Source organism: Felis catus, chromosome A1 (assembly GCF_018350175.1).
Source record: "Felis catus isolate Fca126 chromosome A1, F.catus_Fca126_mat1.0, whole genome shotgun sequence".
Lineage (NCBI taxonomy): Eukaryota > Metazoa > Chordata > Mammalia > Carnivora > Felidae > Felis > Felis catus.
In genome coordinates this window covers 5,168,673-5,192,173 of record NC_058368.1, presented here as the reverse complement: position 1 = coordinate 5,192,173, position 23,501 = coordinate 5,168,673, and the positions used below count along the sequence as shown (strand labels likewise).

The 23,501-nt window shown below is 47.5% G+C and overlaps 1 protein-coding gene across 2 annotated transcripts in view; it reads right to left on the bottom strand.

Moving 5' to 3' along the window:
• ATP8A2 (ATPase phospholipid transporting 8A2) overlaps nucleotides 1–23,501 on the bottom strand; it is a 633,649-nt gene that overhangs the window by 609,736 nt on the left and 412 nt on the right. The window contains exon 1 of one of the 2 annotated variants that reach the window (XM_023250034.2): nucleotides 23,259–23,471. The exons of the other annotated variant lie outside the window; for it this stretch is intronic. Within the exon in view, the coding sequence (XP_023105802.1) occupies nucleotides 23,259–23,334 (76 nt within the window). The 5' untranslated portion in view covers nucleotides 23,335–23,471. Of the gene's footprint in view, nucleotides 1–23,258; nucleotides 23,472–23,501 lie in introns of those variants that run through there. 2 annotated transcript variants of the gene reach the window in all.

Genomic DNA, 23,501 nt, shown 5'->3' with positions numbered 1-23,501 from the left:
CCGTTAATCTTGATCAACCAAGAAGGGCCCCGTGGAGGAGGAGTCCCTCCGTTGGGGTCTGCAGGGACATGTGCACAGGCGCAAAGGAAAGGCACAGTAAGTGTAAAAGCAACAGAATTTCCTTTCAACCAGAGTGCCACAGTTGCTGGAGCGGGGCTCCCCGTCAATCACTAGCACCACACCACGGACTTCCACCATGGCTGGGGTCTACGGCTGACTACAGCTCACAGCACCCGGGCTCAGCACTAAACGAGTGAATCCAGGGATACCCTGGCTGCCTTTGTCCATCCACCTCCACGCGGTAGAATTTAATGGTTTTATTTTTTATTTTTTATTTTTTTTATTTGACGTTTATTTATTTTTGAGACATAGAGAGACAGAGCATGAACGGGGGAGGGTCAGAGAGAGAGGGAGACACAGAATCTGAAACAGGCTCCAGGCTCCCCGTCTTGGCCAAAGTTTCTCCCCGATGGCATCCAAGAAGGGCAAAAAATAAACATGTATACGACTGGGTTTCTTTTCTTTCCCAAAGACCAAAACTGGGGCGCCTGGGTGGCTCAGTCGGTTAAGCATCCGACTTTGGCTCAGGTCATGATCTCGCGGTCCATGAGTTCGAGCCCTGCGTCAGGCTCTGTGCTGACAGCTCAGAGCCTGGAGCCTGTTTCAGATTCTGTGTCTCCCTCTCTCTGACCCTCCCCCGTTCATGCTCTGTCTCTCTCTGTCTCAAAAATAAATAAACGTTAAAAAAAAAATTTTTTTTTAAAAAAGACCAAAACTAATCTAAATGGCTTCAACTTAAATTATCTTTTATACGTGTTGATCTCAGGATATTCAAGGCACCAACACGGAGGGTGCCTTCTTCCTGCCCTACAGAACCCACGTCGAAAGTTAAGTAATTCAAATCATTACATGATGAGGGGTTTTATTAAGTGTTGGCTTTCCTGTCATGTCCCCCACTAGACTAAGAACTTCTAGGTGGCAGGGATTTTGATTTCTAATTTGTGTCGCCTGATTCTAACTCAGTGCCCAGCACTTTGAAGGCTGAGTGATGAATGAACAGAACAAGTGAATAAATGATGGCAGAATGGAGGGATGAAGGGGCAAACAGATGGGCAGAGAGTGGACAGAATGACAGGGTCCAGGGCAGGGAGAAATTACTGCCGGCTGGTTATGAAGGTGGAGGAAAGGCTGAAGCTGGGTTGATCAATAATAAAAATGCAGATAAAGCTGCCTATTCAGGAGGCTTCCTCTCTGGTTTACTGCTGCTCAGGATATATCTCGGAAACTTGCTCTATTTCAAATCATGCCACTCTACCTCTGAGTTACCTTGTCCCCTCCCCACCACCACCACCTCCATCTAGATCCGCCCATCCTTTGAAACCTAACTCAAGGAACCGGGAAAATGGATGAACATACTGTGGTACATCCATACCACAAAATGCCGGTCAGCCGTACAAAGGAACGAAAGAAATGACAGACACGGGTAAAGCTCAAAAGCAGAAAGCAAAAGAAGCCAAACACAAAAAAAGACTGCAATATACACGGGATTCCATTTGTCTGGAAAAGGCAAAACAACAGAAACAAATCGGAACAGTGCTTGTCTGGAGCTGGGAGAGAGGAGGGGCAGGGAACTGCCTAGAAAGGACAAGGGAGGACTCTGGGGGAAATGAAAACTGGTCCGGGTCTAGATTGTACGCAGGTGTGTGCATTTGTCAACATCACGGAGCCACACGACACACCTAAAAAGGGTGAATTCCATGGTATGTAAATTACACCTTAATTGCCCTGACTTTTTAAAAAGCCAAAAAATAACCACCTCACTCAAATCCTGCTCTGAAAAGCACAGTATCACCAGGCTCTGCTTCCAGCGTTCATTTACCATCCTCGTGACTCATTCCGCAATTCATCACGCCCTGTGGGTGCCCTGCTGTTGTCTCCAAATATTCTTTATTTTTATTACCTCCTCCTCACATGTCTGGGTCTTATCTCCCCCAACCAGATGGTCAATTCCCGGGAAACAGGAACTGTGTAGTATCGTGTCTCCTTTATCCACACAGTAGCCAGGTCACGCATTATACGCGGGAAGGTTTCAATCGATATTTGTTGATTTCAGTGAAAACCGGCTACGTGACGTTATTTCAAGTACCCCTCCAATCCAAAGCTGAGTGTGACAAAGAGGCTCACCGATGTCCTTCTCTGTCAAACACCAAACGCGGGCTCCCCCAGGCAGCCTCTGCACCTGTCGACATCATTCGTGTATGTTGCCCCCAGTAGCCCTCTAGCTGATTCGCCACTGACCTAAGGTACGGGACTGAAGATCTGCACGTGAACCTAGACCCAGTTAAGGACACTTCCCAGAAAGTAGACCACAGGCGGATACCTCCTCTCCCACCGTTGCTGACCTCACTTAAGCCCGGAGCTCATCACACACAGCATGATCACGTTCCTCTTTTAACATTACAAACTCCACCAGTTTCTACTTCATTCTCCTTACATCTAAAATGCTGAGATTTCCCATTTCCAAATGTGCCTATTTTCAGTTCCTGGAAACAAACCAACGGTTACTTCTCTCCCTATAGTCCCTCAAACCTCATGAAGAGCCACTGTCTTCCTTAATCTGTGTATCTTCTCGCATCCTTTTAAATGGAAATTTCATTCTCCATAGTCTGTGACTGGGGGCAGGAAGTCTGTCCTGTGCTCCTCTAATCCCACGTTAGCAGCAGAAGGCTGTCCTATCACCTGGCAGAGCTTGGCCCTCGCTCTTCATCGGTTTCCCTCGGATACCTCCAGGCCACCTTGGTGAACCTACTTTCCATCGAACAGGGAGAGCAACATTCCCTTCAAGCACACTCTCCATGCACACCTGCCCTCACGCAATTCCACTTTCCCTTCCACCCACTGCTCCTGCGTTCAGGCCGATCCTCCCCCTCTCCTGACCACCGGGCACCACAGTGTCCTTGACCTGCCCTCCAGCAAGTTTTCCACCTTTTCTCTAGGGCAAGACCCTTCCTGCCTGCCTGACAACCTCCTTCCCTTCCTTCCCTTCTTAGATTCTCACAGAGAAAGACAACACAAAAGTCTCTTCCGGAACAACCGGGACCCACAAACGTATTTTAAAATATTAGTGAAGAGAAAAAAAAAAGTCTTAATATATAGAAACATTTACATTGCATTTAACATAGAAAATATTTTCAGGTTACAGAAAAGAAACACCTATCTTAAGTTCTTCTCGTGGACAAACACTCTTATGGTTACTAAATTATCATTAGACTTTTAGGAAGCTATAGCTCTAAGTAATGTTTCAAGCACTTCAACAGTAACTTAGCGAAAGGGGTTTTATTTATACCCATTTTAGAGAGTAGTGAAGCACTAAGGCCATGAACATGTACATAAATACCCAATGCCCACCAACCAGAAGCTTAGACAGTACGAGGCGAACACAGGGCTTCACCTTCTACAGCGGAAAAGTGCTAAAGCCAACGTACAATGTGCATATGACCCTCAGCCCTACAAAAGCAGAGGCAAGTGTTTAAAAATGAGCACGTAGAGGGGCGCCTGGGTGGCTCAGTCGGTTAAGCGTCCAACTTCAGCTCAGGTCATGATCTCGTGGTTCGTGAGTTCGAGCCCCAGGCCGGGCTCTGTGCTGACAGCTCAGAACCTGGAGCCAGAGCCTGGAGCCTGCTTCGGATTCTGTCTCCCTCTCTCTCTGCCCCTCCCCTGCTCACGCTCTCGCTCTCTCTCTCTCTCTCTCTTGAAAATAAACATTAATTTTTTTTTTTAAAAGAAATGAATACGTAGAGGGGCACCTGGGTGGCTCAGTTGGTTGAATGTCCAACTCTTGATTTGGGCTCAGGTCATGATCCCAAGTGGGACCCAGCCCAGCATCAGGCTCCATGCTGAGCACAGAGCCTGCCTGAGATTCTCTCTCTTTGTCCCTCTGCCCCTCCCCCACACTGTCTCTCAAATTAAAAAAAAAAAAAAAAAAAAAAAAAAGATTCTCTCCCTCTGACTCTCTCCCCCCATGTAAGCTTTCTCTCTGAAAAACAATTTTTTACATTTAAAAAAAACACATGAATACATGTAAATGTAAAAGGGAAAAGTTTAAGATGTGGAAGCCTGTTCATTTAGACCCTGTGTCATGCAAAACCGTCCGCACAATTTTAATTCCTGCTAGAACACACAGCGGGAGGTTCACAGCTGCTCACACTGTCCTGAGAAATTCTCAGTGGTTCTCTAGGCTCCAAGCACCTCAGGTTACTTAGTGCCTTAGTTCCAATCACAGAATGGACCTGTTCTTTTTATTTCCAGTGCAAAAGGAGTGGGAACATTTTCCCCTGAGGGTCTGGAGACACTACGATGTAATCATGTATTTCCAAGATCAGCTGAGAGGCCAGAGGGTCCCTGAAAGATGTGCTCTGTGGCAGAAATCAAGGTTGTAAAAGAAAAAAAAAAAGAGAGAGACACCCTTAAACTGTTGCAGAGTCTGGAGTGTAAGGGGTGGTCACACCTTCCATGTACAGTGATGAGAGAAAATGACAATTTGGATTCCAAGAGGAAAAACATCCATTCCTACTAATGTTCAGACTGCTACTCAGCTTAGCATAATTTTGGTTTAAAAGTGCGAGTCTGCAATGGGGCCAACTGGGCACGCCCCATATCCCTTCCAGTAACCAGTGTGGGCGCAGGGAGGTATGGGATCCCTGTATTCCTCTAAGTTTTCCAAAGCACCATAATAAGGTGGAAAACTGGTTTGTTTCACAAGAGCAAATTCTCCCATGCATTTGGTGATGTGAGAGGAATATTGCAATGTTCTTTAAAAATTAAGCCCACTATGGGGTGCCTGGGTGGCTCAGTCAGTTAAGCAACCAACTTCGGCTCAGGTCATGATCTCACAGTTCGTGGGTTCGACCCCTGCATCTGTCTCTGTGCTGACAGCTCAGAACCTGGAGCCTGCTTCAGATTCTGTGTCTCCCTCTCTCTCTGCCCCTCCCCCCGGCTGTCTCTCTCTCTTTCTCTCTCAAAAATAAATAAACATTTAAAAAATTGTTTTTAATTAAGCCCACTATGATTGTCATTTGACTTTCCAGACAAAGACTTTGGTATCCATACAGAGTTCATATTACATGAAGAAAAGTTAACAATCTAGTTATGGATAAAATAAAATGGAGGAGGGTCAGAGCCCTATAATCCCTAGCATATTATTCTTGAAATAATTACAAGAGCATATCATGTCATTGTTTTTAATTCTTAATTTTACAATAATCAATGAATGACATTAAGTTTCGGGTAGTGGTAGGTGCTCCATATATGTTATTATATTTAAGGTCTTTCTGTAACCAGTGAGGTATTATTACCACCTGCATGTTATGGACGAGGAAAGCGGGGCTCATGGAGTCAGGTAACTCACTTCCTCATGGACGCCCAGCGAGGATGTGTCGGGGTCGGAACCCAAAAGGTCCGACTAGAGTCATCTGGGCTGTATCCCTGCCTACAGTCGGGACTGTGCTCAGCCTAAGCTACAGCACAGATCAAACAAAAAGAGAATGCTGTGCGTGACTTCCCCTCTGCAACCAGCAGGCGTGCATCTAAGCAAAAGAAAAGAGAGGATAAACACAGGATAGACTACTTGTGTGGCTAATGTGGTCCCATAGGACACCTGGCCAGGGATAAACCACTGAAACTCTGGCCCTTTGGAAACTGACCCACACTTTTCCTTTGCAGAGAGCTTCCTCTGGCTCGTGGGACACAGAGCTGTTTATGTGGAAGGAGTGAGGAGCTGAGCAGACCATCCCTGCAGGCACCTGCTAGCACGTTTCACCTGCTCTGCACTCAACTGAAGACAGTGTGGATGATCCCCGATCCCCCGCAGCTTTGCTTGGCCCTCTCCAGGGACCCTCAACTGAGGAAAAAAAAACAAAACAAAACACCTCTCTCTCTGCCCATCCCCCACCCCCTTAAAATAAATAAACCAACTTTTAAAAAATGAGTTCTGGAATCACACAGAACTACATGGTGCATGAACACCTTGAAAAGGAGAAAACAAACAGAACTCACACTCCAATAATAAAACAATCAGAAAAATACTTTGAAACGTGTAATTCACATCCTCCAGGAAAGCAGAGTGCTCAGGACCTTACACAATACTAGAGTGTTTTGAAAAAAAAGAATCAATTAGAGACCTTGGAAATGAAATACATAAATGTTGAAATAAAAAGTCGGTAGAGGGGTGCCTGGGTGGCGCAGTCGGTTAAGCGTCCGACTTCAGCCAGGTCACGATCTCGGGGTCCGTGAGTTCGAGCCCCGCGTCGGGCTCTGGGCTGATGGCTCAGAGCCTGGAACCTGTTTCCGATTCTGTGTCTCCCTCTCTCTCTGCCCCTCCCCCGTTCATGCTCTGTCTCTCTCTGTCCCAAAAATAAATAAACGTTGAAAAAAAAATAAAAAATAAATAAATAAAAAGTCGGTAGATATTAAAAACCAAGGAGAAAAAAAATGAAAAGAAAGGAAAACCAAAGCTAAAGAGTGCATCAGTGAACAGCCAGGTAACGCCCCAATGGGGCATTAGGAGATAAGGAATATAAATACAATTAAGAAACCCCTGGGAGTGGGTGGGGGGACACAGAAGTGCCAACATTGATGTAAAGGAAGCTGCAAGCAGGAGGGGGGGAGGACAGGGGAGGCAGTGATTGACAAGGCAAGATAAAAACGTCCCCCCAAAAGAAAGATAGCATTCTTAGATTGAAAGGGTCCTCCAGCACCGAGCAATTAACTAATGGGCAAAAGAAAATCCATTAGACTGAAACTTGAGAACACCAAGGACACGTATATCATTAAAAACTAATCAAAAAGGAAAATAGCTTAGCTGCAAAGGAACAAGAGTCTGATGGACGTAGATTCTCATCAGCAAATCTGGGTACAGGAAGATAATGAAGCGATCTCCTTAAAGCACTGAAGGAAAAGAGTTTGGAGGCTAGACCTCTGTATTCAGCAAAACTGTCGCTTAATTGGGAGGATGACATAAAAGCATTTTCAGGGACACGGAGAAACCCTTTACACTCCCAGCTGGTCACTGGGAGATCCTGGGGGATCTACTCCAACAAGAAGAGCGGTACACAAGGAAGCCTGGTGAGCAAAGAAAACAGTGAACACGCTCAGAAGCCAACTCAGGTGATTTCAGCAGAGAAGGCAGTAGGGGAGGGAGTCAGACAGCCAAGCTTCAGTCTTCTTTTTGTCTGCGGGGCCAAGAGCGGGGAGGAAAAGGATTCATGTACTGATTAGTTCTCGCCTGTGTTAGGAGGAAAAAACAGTATGTGTTACTCACAATTTAAAAGTACCCTCCAGGGACGCCTGGGTGGCGCAGTGTCATGATCTCGTGGCTCATGAGTTCGAGCCCCGAGCCGGGCTCTGTGCTGACAGCTCGGAGCCTGGAGCCTGCAGCCTGCTTCGGATTCTGTGTCTCCCTCTCTCTCTGCCCCTCCCCTGCTCGTGCTCTGTCTCTGTCTCTCAAAACTAATAAATAAATGTTAAAAAAAAATTTTAAGTATCCTCTACAAGAATAACTTTACACATGTAAGTTTTAAAAAGCTAAGAAAAAATATTATCAAAGAAAACTTGAAACAACAAGAAAGAGCATAATCTGTGAAGGTAAATATTGATAAGTTGGATTTTGTTAAAATGGAAAACATACGCTCTGCAAAAGACTCTTAGAGAATGAAAGACAAGCCACAGACTGGGAGAAGATATCTGCAAAACATATCTTTCATGGTGAACCACCGGTTCAAATCTTTTGCCCATTTGTTTTTTTTTTTTTTTTTCCACGTTTTTATTTATTTTTGGGACAGAGAGAGACAGAGTATGAACGGGGGAGGGGCAGAGAGAGAGGGAGACACAGAATCGGAAACAGGCTCCAGGCTCTGAGCCATCAGCCCAGAGCCTGACGCGGGGCTCGAACTCCCAGACCGCGAGATCGTGACCTGGCTGAAGTCAGACGCTTAACCGACTGCGCCACCCAGGCGCCCCTCTTTTGCCCATTTGTAAATCAAGTTATATGTTTTCTTATTGCTGAGTTTGAAGAGTTTTTTGTAGGAGTGCCTGGGTGGCTCAGGCCGTGAAGCATCTGACTTCGGCTCAGGTCTGATCTCACCATTCATGAGTTCAAGCCTCACATCAGGCTCTGTGCTGACAGCTCAGAGCCTGGAACCTGCTTCGGATTCTGTGTGTATGTGTGTGTGTCTCTCTCTGACTCTCTCTCTCTCTCTGAAACAAACATTGAAGAGTTCTTTGTACTTAGATACAAAAAGAAATACAGATGTCAGAGAAGCATATGAAAAGATGCTCCACATCACGCGTCATTAGGGAATTGCAAAGGACAGCAAGTATTAGAATGGCTAAAATCCAAAACACCGATGGCACCAAATGCTGGTGAGGATGTGCAACGGCAGGAATCCTTACTCACTGCTGGTAAGAATGTACAATGCCACAGCCTCTCTAGAAGACAGTTCGGCAGCTTCTTATAAAATTAAGTATGCTCTCATTATATGATCAGATTACCCAAAGGAGTTGAAAATGTATGTCCACACACAAACCTGCACACAGACCTTCACAGCAGGTTTATTCATAAGTGCCAAAACTTGGAAGCAACCAAGATATCCTTCAGTAGCTTAATGGATAAATAAACTGTGGTCCATCCAGGCAACAGACCATTATTCAGGGATTTTAAAAAACAGCTTGATATCAAGCTGTGAAAAGGCACGGATGAGTCTTAAATGCGAATCACTAAGCGAAGAAGCCAGTCTGAAAACGTCCTGTAGGATTCCAACCACATGATATTCTGGAAAAGGCAAAACGATGGAGACACTAAAAAGATCAGTGGTAGCCAGGGGCCGGGGACAGAGGAGGATAAACAGGTAAAGCCCAGGGGACCTGTAGAGCAGTGACAATACTCTGTGATTCTGTAATGGTGGATACATGTCATTAGATATTTGTCACGGTGCAACACGGCAGTGCTGACCTCACAGCGTGATGCCGCGGCACTGAGTTCACACGGCCATCGCCACATCCAAGGTCTCATCTGCCCTGCGTGGTATTTCTGGCATGGCGTTGATACATCCTGTCCACATTCTGCCTAAAAGAGCCTTACGGTGGACGTAGAACCACGGGATACCTCTCCTACCCAGGGTATCTTCAGTCATACCCCACAGCCATGCTCCTAAGGCCAAGACCTCTGCTGAAACGGACCGCAGACTACAGACAACATAGCTCTCGATCACACAGACACAGCCTGAGAGTCAGATCTTCCCCTTAAAGCAAAACAACCACACGCCAATGGAACAAGGTATCAGACTGCTAACGACAGCACAAGTATCATCTCGGTTACCCACACTGTATTTGGTATCACAGCCCACGATTTCATCAATGCTAAAAGAAATTCCCAAAAACTCAAAGTTCAGGGACGATCTAAAAAGCCTAGCTTTATCCCCCGGTAACAAAACCTACCTTGCCTTCCCAACAAGACTCAGTGCCATGGACAGCCTAATGGTGTTTGAACATGGCCCTTGGGTTACTTTTTCTTCTGTATTTACTTTCTCCATTTCTGGGGGACAGCCATTTGAGGACTACATTATGAAGAAAATATACACTCAGAGGGAAACATTTTTAAGATATGTGTCTTTAAAAAACTCGACTCTAATTACTGACCGGTGTCTGGGAAGAGGAAATTGCTACCAAAATGCCCACTGGTCATGAGGGAGGTTGTCATGGGGGTGGGTAAGATTTGCCAGCTTCTCTCTCTAGACCATGCAGCACGGGGCCAAAGGTTCATTTAACATAAATTGCAGGTGCATAATATTTGAAGATCCTCTCTGCAAATATTGACTGACGATCTCAGACGACAAAGACTCAAGCAAGTAGGTTTTGTTAGATATTAGGTTCAAAGAAATATAACAGAATCTCAAGTACAGTAGCCCCCCTTATGCACGAAGACACGTTCTAACACCCCCAGTGGATGCCTGAAACCGTGGATAGTACTGAGCCCTATATATATATATATATATATATATATATATATATATATATACTGTGTTTTTCCTGTACGTAATACGTATCTGTGATAAAGTTAAATTCATAAATTAGGCACAGTAAGAGATTAATAGCTACTAATAAACAGATCAATTGTAACAACAATATACCACAATAAAATTAATGTGAATGTGGCCTCTCCCTCAAAATAACTTTTTACACTGCAATCACCCTTCCTCTTGTGATGATGGGACATGATAAAATGCCCACGTGATGAGATGAAGTGAGGTCAGTGACACAGGCGTTGTGACGCAGCGTTAGGCTACTGTGGACCCTCTACCAATTGCTCAAAACGAGAATCATCTGTTTCCAGATGATGTTCTGCCTTGTGAGTGAAACTGTGGAAAGCAAAACCAAACATATTGGTCATATTGCACTATGACCCAGTTAATTTTCAAAATAAACTCAAGGTGGATCGCTTACATTGTGCCCAAGAGAGATTTACTCCGTGCCAGAGAAAGACAAAATAAGCCTGAAAAGAATACTGGAAGAGTAGAAAGACATGGACCCCAGGCGGTCGCCACCCCTGGAACACCAGGCAGGTTCCAGAATGTAACCTGTCAGAGCCTTGGTTTCCTCCCCCAGAGGGGAGGATGTTGGGCTCCCAGATAATTTTATTGCTGAAAGTCTACAATTCCATGAATAGTCAATCACAAGTGCTTGGACAAGACGATCTATGACAGTGTTGTCCAATGGAAATACAATGCAAGCTACATACACAATCTGAACTTTTCTCATAGGCACATTAAAAAAAAAAAATACAAAGAAATGGAAAATAATGGGAATAATATATTTTATTTAACTTGACCAATCCCAAGTATGATTTCAATATGTGAGAAACACCATATATTACTAATGCGATGTCTCAGATTCTTTTTTCCTACTAAGCCTTCAGAATGCAGTGTGCACACTACACTGGGTTCTGACTCTCAAGTGCCCAGTAACCCCCTGCGGCTGCTGGCCGCCATCTTGGATGGCACAGAGTCACCTTTGACTCCGATAACGTCTGACTCTCTGAAGTATTGCCCACTTCTGCGAAGTGCCTGGGCTCTCAAAGGACAAATAATGGACAGGCAAGATGGATAGACGTTTCTACTTGTCTGGTTCCATCTCTACACCACGTCCATTCCAACTCAGCTGTGCTCCCCAGTCATTCTCTCTTTGTATCTCTGATGCTTCCCTGGATCAGGCCCTCATCATTCCTCACCTGGAATACCGTAACAGCCCCTACCTGTGCACTTTATTTTACCTGAGGCCCCCTCAGTCACTTGCTCACAGTGGTGTCTTCCCTTCCAGAATATCTGCCCACACCCTGACATCTGAAAATCAGAGAGTGGAAGAGCTAAATAGAGTGGAACAGACGTATTTCCAAGCATCAGGAAGGTCACCATGAGCATGAACGTAGGTAGGGCAGACCCCAAGAGCGTATTTCTAAAACTCTCAGCAGCACAAGTGAACAGCACGGGTAATCTGGGGAAGGGACCGTGGGGGCAGGGGACACCACAGAAACCCCTCACACTATCCTACACTCTTAGCAATTCAGTTAAACTCAGCTGTGGAGCGAGGCTCCTGAGATTCAAGAACAAAAGGTCACTTAGTTTGTTTGCTAGACAAACAGTAACTACTTCTTTGGGGGTCCAAAGACAAAAATTCTGCAGTTTTAAAACCCAAGTTCTGTTTCCTCGGTGCAAATAAAAAAAAGCAAAAAGAAAATGGAAAAGAGTCTTAAATAAGGATAATCATTACGTGGCTAAAAATAGCTCATAAGAGGCCTGATCCTGTGGGGCACGAAGCTGAACAGCTTGCCAGTGTGCAGTGTCTCCCTCTGAATGTGAATGAGCTTGTCCATGATATGAAGGCATCACTGAAGGCCGGTGAAAAAACAGCAACCCTCCCTGAACTTAGGATCTGGAATGAGCTTCCAAATGTCAGAGCAGAGAGGTCTTTACTCCGTGTAGTATTTGCTTACTCTAGTTTCCCGTACGACCAGTCTCGGTAATGTGCTTAAAATATTTACAGTAATCCAGGGATCCTCAGCACTGATCGCGGCCCACACAGCACCCCTCGGGACAGAAGAGGGAGAAGCAGCCCCCAAACGCTTCACCGAAATGTGTGAAATGTCACATTTGCTTATTATTTAGCATGAGATTACAAGTCTGGAAAGTCTACTTGCAAATGTAAAATCTCTAGTTCAAAGTTAACAGAGATTAGGTCACTTTTTCGGGTGACAGGTGATGTGATATCAGATTCTGATTCTTACAAGCAATGAGCAAAGTAAGAGATGAACTGTCCGAGGAAGAGACATGCACACACGGGCGCGCACACACACACACACACGTTCGTGCTGACACAGGGAGCCCTCCACAATCACTACTGATGAATGAACAGTACTACTCGTGCACCCTTATGAACACATCTTTGCAGGAAAGACCCAGGTGTCCATGTGTCCCTACAGGTCGTCAGGGTATTTCGCGTGGGCAACCAACCATCCTGGCTTCCTTGGTGCTCTGTCCTGGTGAGGGCTCTCTCCCAGGTCTTATTCCGGAGTTTGCCCTTAACGACGGGGAAGAACTCCCAGGGCATGAACATGACATCACTTTTATTTTTAGACTTTCTTAACAGTTGTTAGCATCGGCCCTGAGCACTTTCCCCAGCCTAAATGGATGTAAATAAGATCTTGTATCTAGTGCGGCATTGACCACAGGTTATATTTAGTAAATGTAAAGATCGGGGCGCCTGGGTGGCGCAGTCGGTTAAGCGTCCGACTTCAGCCAGGTCACGATCTCGCGGTCCGGGAGTTCGAGCCCCGCGTCAGGCTCTGGGCTGATGGCTCAGAGCCTGGAGCCTGTTTCCGATTCTGTGTCTCCCTCTCTCTCTGCCCCTCCCCCATTCATGCTCTGTCTCTCTCTGTCCCAAAAATAAATAAACGTTGAAAAAAAAAATGTTTATAAAATGTAAAGATCCAAGAAGGAAAGGCAGAGGCTCACCTTTAAAGGTGTTCTATGCACATCCTCCCCTCAATGTCTGCAGAGTTTTTTAGAGAATAATTTGAATTGAAACGTCAGTCTCGCTGGCACCTCGGTCAGATAAGGGTTTAAGATAAAACATCCGCTGTAAAAGTTAAGTCAATTATTAAGCAACTGAAGCCGTCAACTAGGGTGTTTACTGGCCACCTGTAGGGGAAAAAAAGGGCCATGACGGTAGGACAAATGAACAGCAGGGGAAAGTCTCCAGAGACACTGGAGGATGAATTCTCTACGTATATCAGAGTGCTTGGCGGGTGATCACATACACCCGGATAAGGACACGCGAAGAATGCTCAAATGCTCGCGTGGTGACTTCATACACTCATGTCCTCCACAGGCCTCCATCGTGAGATTTAACCTGGCGAAACGGTGAGAGGTGAAGTTTCCTCCAATTCCACGGTCATGCAGGGTAGGAGTTTACCTTGTATATTGTCAATACAAGCGTGATTGCATCACAAAGTTCTCTTAATGTATCAAATAATTAAGGCATGCACTTCTTTTTTTTTTTTTTAAGTGTATTTATTTTTGACAGAGAGAGAGGCAGAGCATCAGCAGGGGAGAGGCAGAGAGAGATGGAGACACAGACTTGGAAGCAGGCTCCAGGCTCTGAATTGTCAGCACAGAGCCTGACGCGGGGCTCGAACTCACAAACTGCGAGATCATGACCTGAGCTGAAGTCAGATGCTCAACCAACTGAGCCACCCAGGCGCCCCAAGGCATGCACTTTGATACACATTACTAATCACAACCACCCCATGGGGTACAAATTGTAATTTTCATTCACATCTATAATAGAAATAAAGGAAGCTTTCCAACGTCATACAGAACTGAATCCAATTCTCTCTGATCCTGAAGCCAGGTATTTGAACCCCGATGCATACTGCCATCAAGAAAGTTCCAAACACGGGGCGCCTGGGTGACGCAGTCGGTTAAGCGTCCGACTTCGGCTCAGGTCATGACCTCGCGGTCCGTGAGTTCGAGCCCCGCGTCGGGCTCTGTGCTGACCGCTCGGAGCCTGGAGCCTGTTTCAGATTCTGTGTCTCCCTCTCTCTCTGCCCCTCCCCCGTTCATGCTCTGTCTCTGTCTCAAAAATAAATAAACGTTAAAAAAAAAATTTTTTTAAGAAAGTTCCAAACACAATCTAGCCCATTAGACCAAGTCCAAAATTGATCCATGACAGAGCTCAGTCAGAGCTCTGAGTACCCACAGGATAGACAGTAGAGAAAACAGAAGCAGGAGCAACTAGGCCTAACTCTTTATGTCTTTCCATTTGAGGAACAGAAAACAAAAACAGAGCCTGTTCTGTTCAGCTTGGGTGTGATACTGAACCACGTGCACCGGAGGTGGCCAAAAGCACACTGGACTTGGGGGATTAGCTGGTCCTGTCAGAAATTAACCAAGAGGCGAGGAATGTCTCTGAACTGTCTTTCTCCTCGGTGAAACGGGAGGATCTGGCCATTTCTGAGACGCCGTCCCGCCCTTCGTGATGAAAGACAACGTCTGTGTTTCTGAGTTGCCGCCTGGGTGTTTTACGGCATGGCTCCCCTACTCACACCCAGGGTCTGGACATTCACGTATGGACTTGAGCTTGGGAGGGCCCCGAAAGTTGCCACTGTGCCTTCCCCAAGGCATCTTTTAAAATAACCCCTTCAGGGCGCCTGGGTGGCTCAGTCAGTTAAGCATCCAACTTCAGCCCGGGTCACGATCTCGCGGTCCATGAGTTCGAGCCCTGCGTCGGGCTCTGGGCTGATGGCTCAGAGCCTGGAGCCTGCTTCCGATTCTGTGTCTCCCTCTCTCTCTGCCCCTCCCCCGTTCATGCTCTGTCTCTCTCTGTCTCAAAAATAAATAAAAACGTTAAAAACAATTAAAAAAATAAAATAAAATAAAATAAAATAAAATAAAATAAAATAAAATAAAATAACCCCTTCGAGTTAAGGTCGTCAGAAGTTACTGCCCTCCACCCTGACCACCTTATAGGAAACAGGTGCTTGCGACCCTGTTCTCTGCCTCCGGCTCACTCATGCCCCCCCGGATGGAGGACCACCCTCCCCCCCAGCTCACTGCACCCCCAGCCCCATTTCTGGGCTTTGTGGGTAATAACTCTGGTGACTCCTCCCTTTGTGTAAGCGTACCAAAACCGCACCTTTGGTCAAAACGACCCAGAGGGCTTTCACTTTCCCAAAGCGGGCGCTTGGGGGCTGAGGGAGCCCCCTGCCAGCCTCAGGCAAGTGGCCTTCGCCTCCTCCCTCCGCAGGTCATGATCTGCCCGTTCTTAATTCAACACGCCAGCCAGCTAGGCCTCCCGGCACACGTCCTAACAGAAGAGCTCTCTCCACTTTCCGCTGCCCTCATTTGCCCACTTGGCCCCTTGACACGTGGGGCAGGTGGTTATGGGAAAACTGAGTCCACACGGGAACTCTTTATAAACGAAACAAAACAAAAAAAAAAACCCGCCTTTGAGGACCAGGAGAGGACAGAGGACATGGATGGGTCCAGGGTGGGGCTGGGAGGAGGACACTGGGGACAGTTTCTGGAAGATCTGCCGTCCTCCTCCGGTTTCCGTCTCTGGTCCGTGCGCTGGCTGCCCACCCGCTCTCCATTGCTAATCTTCTGTCATTTAAGCCAAATCCCTAAATTTAATAAAACAGGGAGGCAGCTAGATACCTCTGACGTCACAGTCTGTAAAAAACAACTCTCTCGGGGCGCCTGGGTGGCGCAGTCGGTTAAGCGTCCGACTTCAGCCAGGTCACGATCTCGCGGTCCGGGAGTTCGAGCCCCGCGTCAGGCTCTGGGCTGATGGCTCAGAGCCTGGAGCCTGTTTCCGATTCTGTGTCTCCCTCTCTCTCTGCCCCTCCCCCGTTCATGCTCTGTCTCTCTCTGTCCCAAAAATAAATAAACGTTGAAAAAAAAAATTAAAAAAAAAAAACCTCTCTCTTCCGTTCTGTCCTCACACCTCACCTCACCCTGCACACCCATACACACACTCACAGATTCATCACTCATCCGTGTGCGCTGCCCGCGAGTGTTACCTTCCACGAGCTGTCACAGGCCATGCGTGCCACGGTGAGGCAGAGGAAGAGAGTTGTGCACGCCGACCCCGTGTGTTGTATCCAACCACTAGGGCCACAAGCTCCACGAGAGAGCACCTGCTCCGCTCACCGCTGCGTTTCTAGCACCAGGAGCGGTGCCTGGCACGTGGTGGGCACTCAGTACATATCTGTTAAAATCAACAGCTCTGTCCCCCTTCCTGGACTGAAAGGCTCCTCCCTGGGCCAACGGTACGCTCCAGATAGGCCGGGGGGCCACCCCTGGTCAGTCTCTGTATTCCCATCACCTGGTAAAATATCTCAGCCACACGGACACCGAACATATATTTGGAGAAAGGGAGACTTGGCAAAAGTACCTTTGAATATCCAGATGAAGACAGGAGTCAAAGATACCTCATGAGCAAAAAATAATCATCCCAGAATTATTTTACTAAATAGTACGCAGCTGAGCACATCATCTTGAGGCAGACGGTGGCCTTTGATCCCTTCACTACGAGTTTATAAAAAATGAGAATAATTTCAACGGAGTACCCCTGGCCCAGACCCCGCCAAGATGACATCAAGCAGGAGGTAGTGCGTCAAGCACAGAGCTTATCAAACACAGAGGCTCTGCCGTGTTCTAGAAACAGGTGATGTACGATGCAATTTCCCCGAGGAAACATCCTATCAATGAAACTATAATAATTTCAGTCCACTGTCTTAAACTGAGAGTTTATTACAGGATCTGAAACTTGACAACTATTTTCTTTTGACGAAAAATCACTACAGTTTACCTTGTTTTTTTTTTTCATGAAACATTTTGAGATCATTTTAGATCCACATGCAGTTGTAAGAAACACAGATCCTGTGTACCCTTTACCCAGCTTTCCCCCGTGGAAACACCTTTCAAAATTATAGCACCATATCACAACCAGGGCACTGCTATTGGTAAGTCAGGACACAGAACATTCTTACCACCCCAAGGATCCCTAATGTTGCCGTTTGATCCTTCCTGCCCGTACGCCCTCCTTCATTTCTGGCAACCACCAACCTATTCCCCATTCCTCTAATTTTGCCATTTCATGAATGTCATATAAACAGGATAAGGTGACACGTAGTCTTCGTAATTGGACTTTTTGGGTTTTTTTTTTAATTTTTTTTTAACGTTTATTTTTGAGACAGAGAGAGACAGAGCATGAACGGGGGAGGGTCAGAGAGAGGGAGACACAGAATCGGAAGCAGGCTCCAGGCTCCGAGCTGTCAGCACAGAGCCCGACGCGGGGCTCGAACTCACGGACCGCAAGATCATGACCTGAGCCGAAGTCAGCCACTTAACCGACTGAGCCACCCAGGCGCCCCCGTAATTGGACTTTTTGTACTCAGCACAACTCCCTGGAGACCCACCCCAGTTGTGGTGTTTCCAGTATTTGGTTCCTGCGTATTGCCGTGTAGTATTACATGGTATGGATATACCACAGCTTGTTTATCCTTTCGGCCATGGAAAGACATGCAAATTTTGGCTATGATGAATAGAGCTGCTATGGATATTCACGCATAAGTTTTTGTGTAAAGACAGGTTTCCATTTCTCTGAAATGAATGCCCAAGAGGACAATTGCCATGTCAAATGACAGTTGTGTGTTCAGCTTTATAAGAAACTACCATAGCCAAATTATATAAAGAGTTTATACAACTCAGTACCCCAAAAAAATCCAATTAAAAATGGTCAGAAGACCTGATTAGGCATTTTTATTTTTTTATTAATAATTTATTTATGTATTTAATTTACATTGAATAGACATTTTTCCAAAGACATCCAGATGGCCAACAGGCACATGAAACGATGCTCAACGTCGCTCCTCATCAGGGAAATACAAATCAAAACCACACTGAGATATCCCCTCACACAGGTCAGAGTGGCTAAAATGAACAAATCAGGAGACTATAGATGCTGGCGAGGATGTGGAGAAATGGGAACCCTCTTGCACGGCTGGTGGGAACGCAAACTGGTGCAGCCCCTCTGGAAAACAGTGTGGAGGTTCCTCAAAAATTAAAAATAGGTCTACCCTATGACCCGGCAATAGCACTGCTAGGACTTTACCCAGAGGATACAGGAGTGCTGATGCATAGGAGCACTTGTACCCCAATGTTAACAGCAGCACTTTCAACAATAGCCAAATTATGGAAAAAGCCTAAATGTCCATCAACGGATGAATAAAGAAATTGTGGTTTATATACACAATGGAATAGCACATGGCAAAGAGAAAGAATGAAATATGGCCTTTTGTAGCAACGTGGATGGAACTGGAGAGTGTTATGCTAAGTGAAATAAGTCATAAGAGAAAGACAGACACCATATGTTTTCACTCTTACGTGGATCCTGAGAAACTTAACAGAAGACCACGGGGGAGGGGAAGGAAAAAAAAAAGAGAGGGAGGGAGCCAAACCATAAGAGACTCTTAAAAACGGAGAATAAACTGAGGGTTGATGGGGGGTGGGAGGGAGGGGAAAGTGGGTGATGAGCATTGAGGAGGGCACCTGTTGGGATGAGCACTGGGTGTTGTATGGAAACCAATTTGACAATAAATGTCATAATAAAAAATAATAAAATAAATAAAATAAAATAAAGAGTTTATACAACTCAATACCCCCCAAAAATCCAATTAAAAATGGTCAGAAGACCTGAACAGACATTTGTCTTTCTTTATTAATAATTTATTTATTTTTTAATTTACACTGAATAGACAGTTTTCCAAAGAAGACATCCAGGTGGCCAACAGACACATAAAAAGGTGCTCAACATCACTCATCATCAGGAAAATGCAAACCAAAACCACATGAGATGTCACTCTACGCCTGTCAGAATGGCTGGTATCGGGAAGACAAGAAATAACAAGTGTAGGTGAGGGTGTGGGGAAAAGAGAAACCTTGTACACCGTTGGCAGGAATGTGGATTGGTGCAGCATGGTGAAAACAAAAAAAGCACAGAGTTTCCTCAAGAAATTAGAAACAGAAATACTATATACCCCGGTAATTCCACTACTGGGTATTTAGCCAAAGAAAACAAAAACATTAATTCAGAAAAGAAAGAAGTACTCCTATGTTCACTGCAGCATTATTTACAACGGCCAAGAAATGGAAGCAACCTGATTGTCCACTGACAACTGTGTACTGATCATTGAGACGGATAAATATATATACATACGTATACATACATACAATGGAATATACCCCGCCATAAAATGAATGAAATCTTGCCATTTGCTAACATGGATCAGCCTAGGGGGTATTATGCTAAGTGAAAGCAGTCACAGACAATACCATATTCCACTTATCTGTGGAATCTAAAAAACAAAAGCAGCAGAAACAGACCCATAAATACAGAGAACAAACGGATGGTTGCCAGAGCAGAGGCGAGTGGGAGACGGACAAAACGGATGGAGAAGGGCGGGAGGGAGAGGCTTCCACAAGTCTGGATGAGTAAGTCGGGGGGGCGAAAGGTACAGCATAGAGAACAGAGTCAACACGCTGAGTGGTGACTGTGGGGGGCCAGACTCGTGGTGAGCACAGCATAACACACAGAGATGTCACATCATATCGCTGTGTCGTGCACCTGAAACTGATGTGACGTTGTGTGTCAACCATGCTTCGATCAAAAAAGGGAAAGAAAGAAAAGAAACTGCTAAACATTCTTCCTGCGTGGCTGCGCCGTCTTACATCCCCAGCAACAATGTCGGAATGATCCGCTTCCTCTGCATCCTTGCCAGGATTTGCTGAGGTCACTATTTTTTATTATGGCCATTCTGATACGGGGGCCAGGATGCACTCTTCCTGAACACAAAGACCCAGGGAGGAAAGAGGAAAGGGAAAGACCTCACAACCACCCAGGTAGCTTTAAGCATTCTGCTGGTCCCTGACCAGTGTCTTAAAATGCACAATAAACCCGCCTCTGCCCTAAAGTACTGAGTAGGAAGTACAGAGTGCTTCCTTAGAGTCCTACAGAACAGCTGCGGACTCCAGCACCATTCCTCAACAGAGAGTTCTGGAAGCATTAATGTTCTAAGAGCAGAGCAAGAATGGCCCTTCTGGTCAAACTTTAATTGGCAGTACTAATGAATGTAATCAAATAAGAAAAACATATGAGTTATAACAATTATGAAGGAAGAAATGAAATTAATATTTGCAGATAACGTCTACACACACAAAATTAAAGCAACCCTAAGCTTCAAAAATTTATGACAGTTCACTAGGTTGTTGATACAACAGTCAACATTAAAACTTGTTTCCTAGACGTCAGCAACAACCAATTAAAAATGTAATTTTTGAATAAGCTCATTTATTCTCGGAACAGAATTATCTTGCAATAAACCTTTTAAAATGCATAGAAATTTATGGAGAAAATTGCGACACTTTAACAAAAGACCCAGGGGCACCTGGGTGGCTCAGTCGGTTAAGCCTCCGACTCAGGGCATGATCTCACAGCTGGTGAGTTCAAGCCCCGCATTGGGCTCTGTACTGACAGCTCGGAGCCTAGAGCCCACTTCACATTCTGTGTCTCCCTCTCTCTGCCTCTCCCCCACCTACACTCTGTCTCTCTCAAAAATAAATAAACATAAAAAAAAAATTTTTAAGACATAAAAGACATATATAAATGATGAGAATACCATGTTTATGGTTAAAGGGACATTTTTTAAATGTCTACTCGCTCCAGATTAATCTATAAACTTAATGCAAATTTAACCCAAATTCTAACAGGTTGTTGGTTTGTTTCATTTCATTTTAGAAAAGGTTCTTCGAGGGGCGCCTGGGTGGCTCAGTCGGTTGAGCATCCGACTTCAGCTCAGGTCAGGAGCTTGTGGTTTGTGGGTTCCAGCCCCACGTTGGGCTCTGTGCTGACAGCTCGGAGCCTGGAGCCTCCTTCGGATTCTGTTTCTCTCTCTCTCTCCCCCTCCCCTGCTCGCACTCTGTCTCTCTCACTCTCAAAATAAATAAACGCTAAAAAAAAAAAAAGACTTGTTTGAAATGAAAAGAAAAGAAAAGCAAAGAGAAAAGAAAAGAAGAAAAGGTTCTTTGAAGAACCTCTTCCACGTGAAGGAGTAAAGTACCAAAAAGAGTTTCTGCAGAATGGGTGGTGATAGTGCCAGTTCTGCTGATGGCAATGTCCCACTCATGGTGTCGCACCTCCGTCACCTGGAAAGCAGTTTCAAAGCTCAGGACACTCCTGGGCTACCCCTCCAGCATGGACCGGCCCTCCCCTTGCAGCACCCCCAGCCCCAGCACTTCCCTCCGTCCTGGTCCATCATCCAAACTCAGCCTATGGTTGCTCAGTCTCCCCCTTTGCTACAAAATTCAGCCAAGAGTTTTCTGTACTTGCTGTCTCCAATATCTGTCCCCTTAAGTCTCTCTGAAGGTGTTCTGTAGACATTCTTGCCCACGCGTCCACAAAGCAGTTCCGTGCAAGGTCACCCGTGCCCTCGATGACGGGCTGTCGGCAGGTGGTGCCTCTCCTGGGCTCCCAGCAGCACTGGGCACAGCTGAGCACTCCTGCCCTCCGCACGGCTGGCTGGCTCGCTGAGCTTCAGAGGACCTCTCCGGGCTTCCCCTCGACCATCCTCTCAGCCCCTTGGGGGTTGCCCTAACCTTGAAATGTCACCACACCTAGGGCTCCGTCCAAGGACCTTTCCCTTCTGGGCCACATCTATACACCCTGGCTCCGTAACTTGCAGGGCCCGCTGCAAAATCAAACTGCAGGCCCCTCATTCAAAACCCATTAAGGCCTCCGAGACAGCGACAACACAGCATTAAAGCCAACGCAGGACTCGCGCAAGAGCGGGGCTCTGTGCGACGGCACCGTCACACAGTGGCGCCTTCTTCCACTCTCTTTCTCCTCCCAGCCACCTTTGATGCTCTGTTTACTGAAGCCTCAATCCGTATCAGGAACAATGCTATTGCCTCTGCCTTCAAACATATGGCGGCGGCCCTGCCCGCTCTCCCCGCCCCTCCGCCCCGTTCCGCTCCACCTAAGCACTGTCACAGGTACCATCCGGCCCCCGGATGGCCGCTGTCCCCTCCCAGCGGGGCTCCCTGCCTCAGCCCGCACTCGGCACTGCCCAGTCTCGGCCAGCGATCCTCTCGCACTGGGCTTCTCCTCCAACCAGTCTGAAGGCGCCCGGACGATAACGTGGAAACACTGGTCTGCCGTTTCCACCTCACATGACTCAACCAGAGAAATGGGAAAGTCACTTATTTTTAGAAGCCTACTTTCTCAAAACAAGCGACAAAAACTGCACAGAAATTCCAAACGCCCCCAGCCCCAAAGTGCAGACCCTGTCCCTTCCTCCAATCAAAGATCCACCTACAAACGTGCAGGGCGCCCTGAAATGGTAAGAGATTTCTCATTAGGGCGGGGGGGGGGGGTGTCTAGGTAACCCATCGTGCATCATAATCACGTAACATCCAGCTTAACGCGACTTTGCTTTCTAAATATAGTCTATAAGAAACAAAATGCGAGCGTCCGGACGGGAGGGGCCGGGGGTGCCGGGATGGAAGCACCGGGGTGTCGGGCTTTAGAGGATTAGGCGCCCCAACGCCCGGGCGCCCGAGCGCAGCGGGGCGTGTGCGGTGGCCGTGCGGGTGGTCGAGAGCCGGTGCGTCGCCGCCGGGTGCGCGCGCGAGTCCCCAGGGCCCAGGTGGCGACAAACGTTCGTGGGGGCCCTTCGGCTCCCCGGGGCCCTACAGCAAACACCGCGCGGGGCGAGGCCGGCCCCGCCGATGCCCGACGGTCTCCGCGCCCACCCGGCGGGGGACGGGGAACCCCCCGTGTAGGGGCGGCCGGGCACGCGCGTGGCGGCGCACACGCACACACCCCGAGCGCGCGCACACGCAGCCCGGCCCGCGGGCGGAGCGGGGTCCCCGACGCCCTCGCCCCTCGCCCCTCGCCCCTCGCCCCTCGCCCCTCGCCCCGCGTGCGGCCCTCCCGGCGGCGCGGGCGCGCCCCACCCCCACCCCCAGGTGCGAGCACCGGCGGCGGGAGGCGGGAGGAGGGCGGGGCGGCGGCTCCCCTCCGCGCGCCCGCCTCCCTCCCCCCTCCCCCGCCCCGCCGACCCTCCCCGCCGCGCGCCCCTCCCCTCTCACCAACGGACGAGCCGATCCGCGACCTTCGGGGCAGGGACATCCTGAGCGCTCTGTCCAGGCGGGAGGCGTTCGGCATCGCGCCCCGCTCGGGGGCTAGGCGGCCCCGGGCGAGCGGCGGAGGCTGCGCGCTGGGCTTGGGCGCAGGGACGGCGGCCCGAGGGCCATGGGTGGGCGCGCTCCCGGGCCGGACTGCGGGGCCGCCGGCGGAGGAGGAGGAGGAGGCTGCGCCGTCCGTGCCGCAGC